The sequence below is a fragment of the Chiloscyllium plagiosum genome, unplaced genomic scaffold (genome assembly GCF_004010195.1).
Source record: "Chiloscyllium plagiosum isolate BGI_BamShark_2017 unplaced genomic scaffold, ASM401019v2 scaf_56118, whole genome shotgun sequence".
NCBI lineage: Eukaryota > Metazoa > Chordata > Chondrichthyes > Orectolobiformes > Hemiscylliidae > Chiloscyllium > Chiloscyllium plagiosum.
Window position 1 is genome coordinate 7,608 of NW_025205094.1, and position 2,216 is coordinate 9,823.

General features: G+C 40.4%; 1 gene segment (V, D, J or C); it reads left to right on the plus strand.

The window, feature by feature from the left end:
- The first annotated feature begins 559 nt into the window (after positions 1-559).
- On the plus strand, positions 560-1,949 carry LOC122546418. The segment is given in 2 exon segments: positions 560-680; positions 808-1,949. Coding segments are annotated over 2 exon segments (399 nt in total).
- Positions 1,950-2,216: the final 267 nt, after the last annotated feature.

Consider the following 2,216-nt stretch of genomic DNA (forward strand, 5'->3'; position numbering starts at 1 on the left):
TTAGCTTTATCTGCTTGTGGTGGAATGCAGGATTAAAGGGAGTTAACTTCTAATTGAATATTCTAAATATAATCACTTTGGACACGCTCTGTATTCAGTTGCCTAAATTTAATTTTGAAATGTTTCATATGAATTACATGTTATTTTGAGTGCGACAGAGACTTGCAGTATCCAGGGAAGAAAAGCTCAACTGTTTTATTAGCTAGTTATATGTTTGAACTTTAATTTTAGTTTTATCTGCTTGTGAATGAAGGTAGAAATAAAGGGAGCTAACTTCCAGTTGAATTTGTTTTTTTTTAAACAAAATACATGCAACTATCATGTGAAACAGAACTGAAGCTACTCAAATTTACTTCCAAAGAAGCTATTCAGCAAAACCAATATCCCAAGATGTGTCTGTGTCCATGTTTAAGCAGAACCTCATGTAAAGACATGATCCCATGTGTTCGGGCTGGACAAGCTGATACCAGGATCCAGTCTGAGCCTCCAGCAGGAAACCAACACGCGGAAGCTTTCAGCCTGCCCCTTCCGATGGCCATATAAATCCTGGGCACTAGACCGTAATTCAACACTCCTGGGTCGGATCTGTTTAGAAAGATCTTAGCAGAACCGCTTCCCACAAGTTATCAGAATGATTGTGTCGACACTTTTTCTCAGTTTGTTACTGACTTTCTTGTCATGTGAGTGTTTTTTGTTCAAGTCTCTTTTTGTGACTGTCTCAATGTTAGTCTACGGCAGGAATGAAAAAGACTCAGCCATCATTTCATCAGCATTAATGCTCATGGTTTATTTGTTTTCTTTTTAAAGGTGTCCAGTCGGAGGTTGTTTTGACCCAGCCAGAGGCAGAGACTGGCCGTCCCGCAGGCAGCCTGAAACTGACCTGTAAAACCAGCGGCTTCAATCTTGGCAGCTACTACATGCACTGGGTCCGACAGGTTCCCGGACAGGGTCTGGCGTGGCTGCTGTACTACTATAGTTCATCGGACAATAGCTATGCACCAGCGATTAAGGGCCGATTTACTGCGTCCAAAGACACTTCAAACAACATTTTCGCGTTGGACATGGAGAACCTGAAGATGGAAGACACCGCCATCTATTACTGTGCAAGAGAACACAGCGGGAGGAACCAGGGCTGGACCCGTTCAAAAACAGCTTGAGGGAACATTTTGTCAATTCCATCATAAACTGACGGTCAGTACGAGTTTTAAATGCAATTATACCAACTGCGATCTGAAGCAGACCTCAGGCTGCCTCTTACAAAACTATCAAAGAGGAAATGTACCATTTAAACTAGCAAACTGGTGACACAATGGGACAATGTTTTGGGCATCTCATATGTACGCTAACACTTCCATCAATTAAATGCTCGGACAAAATGTTCGTTTTAATATATCTGACAGCTCAGGAAATCACTGCTCATTGTTATGTCAACTATGGCATCAATTCTAAACATGAACAGTACTAAATGGCTCTTTCAAATGAAAATTGAGACCTCGAGTAAAGAACAGAGAATGAGTGTACTGGTCTACATCATTGTGATACTACAGTGGGTCACAGTGTTGTGCACAGCGACATCCTCATACAAAAACCACTGAAAAGTGTTTATCTCAAATTGGTGATTTCTACCATGGCAGGTGTGAGAAATAATGTGAGATGCAATTTAAACGCAATCCGGTAGTGCTAGTTTGTACAAGTGTATAATTTTTCTACCTTCTTCGTGTTGATTGTCAAGTTCAATGCAGACCAAACGTGGAAAAGTATTCCAAGCTTTCAAAATACAATGGATCGTAAAAGCTGGAATAACACACTGAATCATTTTTAAAGGAGTCTGAATCACTGCTTTCTAGGAAGTGAAGAAATTCTCTGCATTTTACAGTTTACAGTCTGTCATAGTATTTGACACAATGTGTCTCACAGTGATATAGCTGGAGGACTGGGGCCAAGGGACCATGGTGACAGTGACTTCAGGTAAGACCCTTGAACTTTCTTAGTGACTTTTTCAAAACTTTCTATTCATGTGACTAATTTCTGAATTAAATGAAACTCAGATTCTGTGCTGAGTTTGGTTTGGTTCGGATTGATTTTTGTTCAGACTGATTACAGACTTCAGTTAAGGCTCAGCAAATAGTTACAATGGGGATGATGGAGTCAGTTGCTCGTTGTATCTCTTTTGTTGATCAGATAGGCATTCTGTGTGGCTGGGTTACTTGAAACAC